Source organism: Seriola lalandi, unplaced genomic scaffold (genome assembly GCF_002814215.2).
Source record: "Seriola lalandi dorsalis isolate HSWRI2012SDOR001 ecotype SW California unplaced genomic scaffold, Sedor1 jcf7180002054035, whole genome shotgun sequence".
Classification (NCBI taxonomy): Eukaryota; Metazoa; Chordata; class Actinopteri; order Carangiformes; family Carangidae; genus Seriola; species Seriola lalandi.
The window spans coordinates 2,751-3,605 of NW_019524588.1; the positions used below are offsets into that span (position 1 = coordinate 2,751).

Below are 855 nucleotides of genomic sequence, written 5' to 3' on the forward strand. Positions count from 1 at the left end.
AAACCAGGAGATGGTGAGTGACTGTTCTTCTTTTCTTAAAATCACAAGGCAAATCTGTTTATCTCCTCAACATTTTATGACGTTGACTATACTCTCTTCATAACTGACATAAATGAGTTTATTTCTGTATCTTAGATATTCTTTGTAGCTTGTTACATCAGCTGAACTAATCATTCCTTGTCCAAGTGTGACAAGGAAGCCACAGAAAGGACAGGGAAGTCGGACAATTTTCACAGATGGACTCACATCATTTATTTGGGTCATTTCATGGGATTTGTTGATGGGATCCTTCAAAGCTCTGATGGTTGGAAATATTTTAATTCTGGAGTTTGACCATTTCCCTCCACAGGTGGAGCAACTGCAGGCTTCTCTCCAGGTCGCCAGTGAGCAGAAGAGCCAGTTGGAAAGTGATCTGCAGCAAAATAAGGAGATGGTGAGGGGAAGCTGTTTTTGGTCAAACTGAGATCTAATGTTTTGGCGTCACAGTGTGACCACAATGTCAGTGATGTTAAAGAGCTTCCCTCTTATATGGGCGAATAAAACTGTTTAAGCGTCTCTTTAATTTTAGGCCGCAGCTCTACAAGAGCAGAACCAAAGAAACCTTGACCTGGAGAGACAAAGCCAAGAGAGCCAAGCCCGGCTAGAACAAGAGGTTTGTTCCTTCCAGCATATTTCACTAAAGCTGCACATGGACATCCTTTTCAGAAGTACTGTGGCCCCTTTGACCTTTTTCAAAGTTTCCAAACGTTCTCTTATTCTCAGTCTGCAGAGACTCAGTGTCGTCTACATTCTCTTGAAGAGGACCTGCAACAGCAGAAGCAAAAGAACTCAGATCTGGTGAAACTGTGTGAGCAG

General features: G+C 42.5%; 1 protein-coding gene across 1 annotated transcript in view; it reads left to right on the forward strand.

Moving 5' to 3' along the window:
* Positions 1-855, forward strand: part of LOC111652544 (uncharacterized) — a 16,616-nt gene that overhangs the window by 2,744 nt on the left and 13,017 nt on the right. Inside the window, exons 8-10 of the mRNA XM_087173065.1 lie at positions 350-433; positions 569-652; positions 763-849. Of these exons, the coding sequence (XP_087029191.1) occupies positions 350-433; positions 569-652; positions 763-849 (255 nt within the window). The remainder of the gene's footprint in view (positions 1-349; positions 434-568; positions 653-762; positions 850-855) is intronic.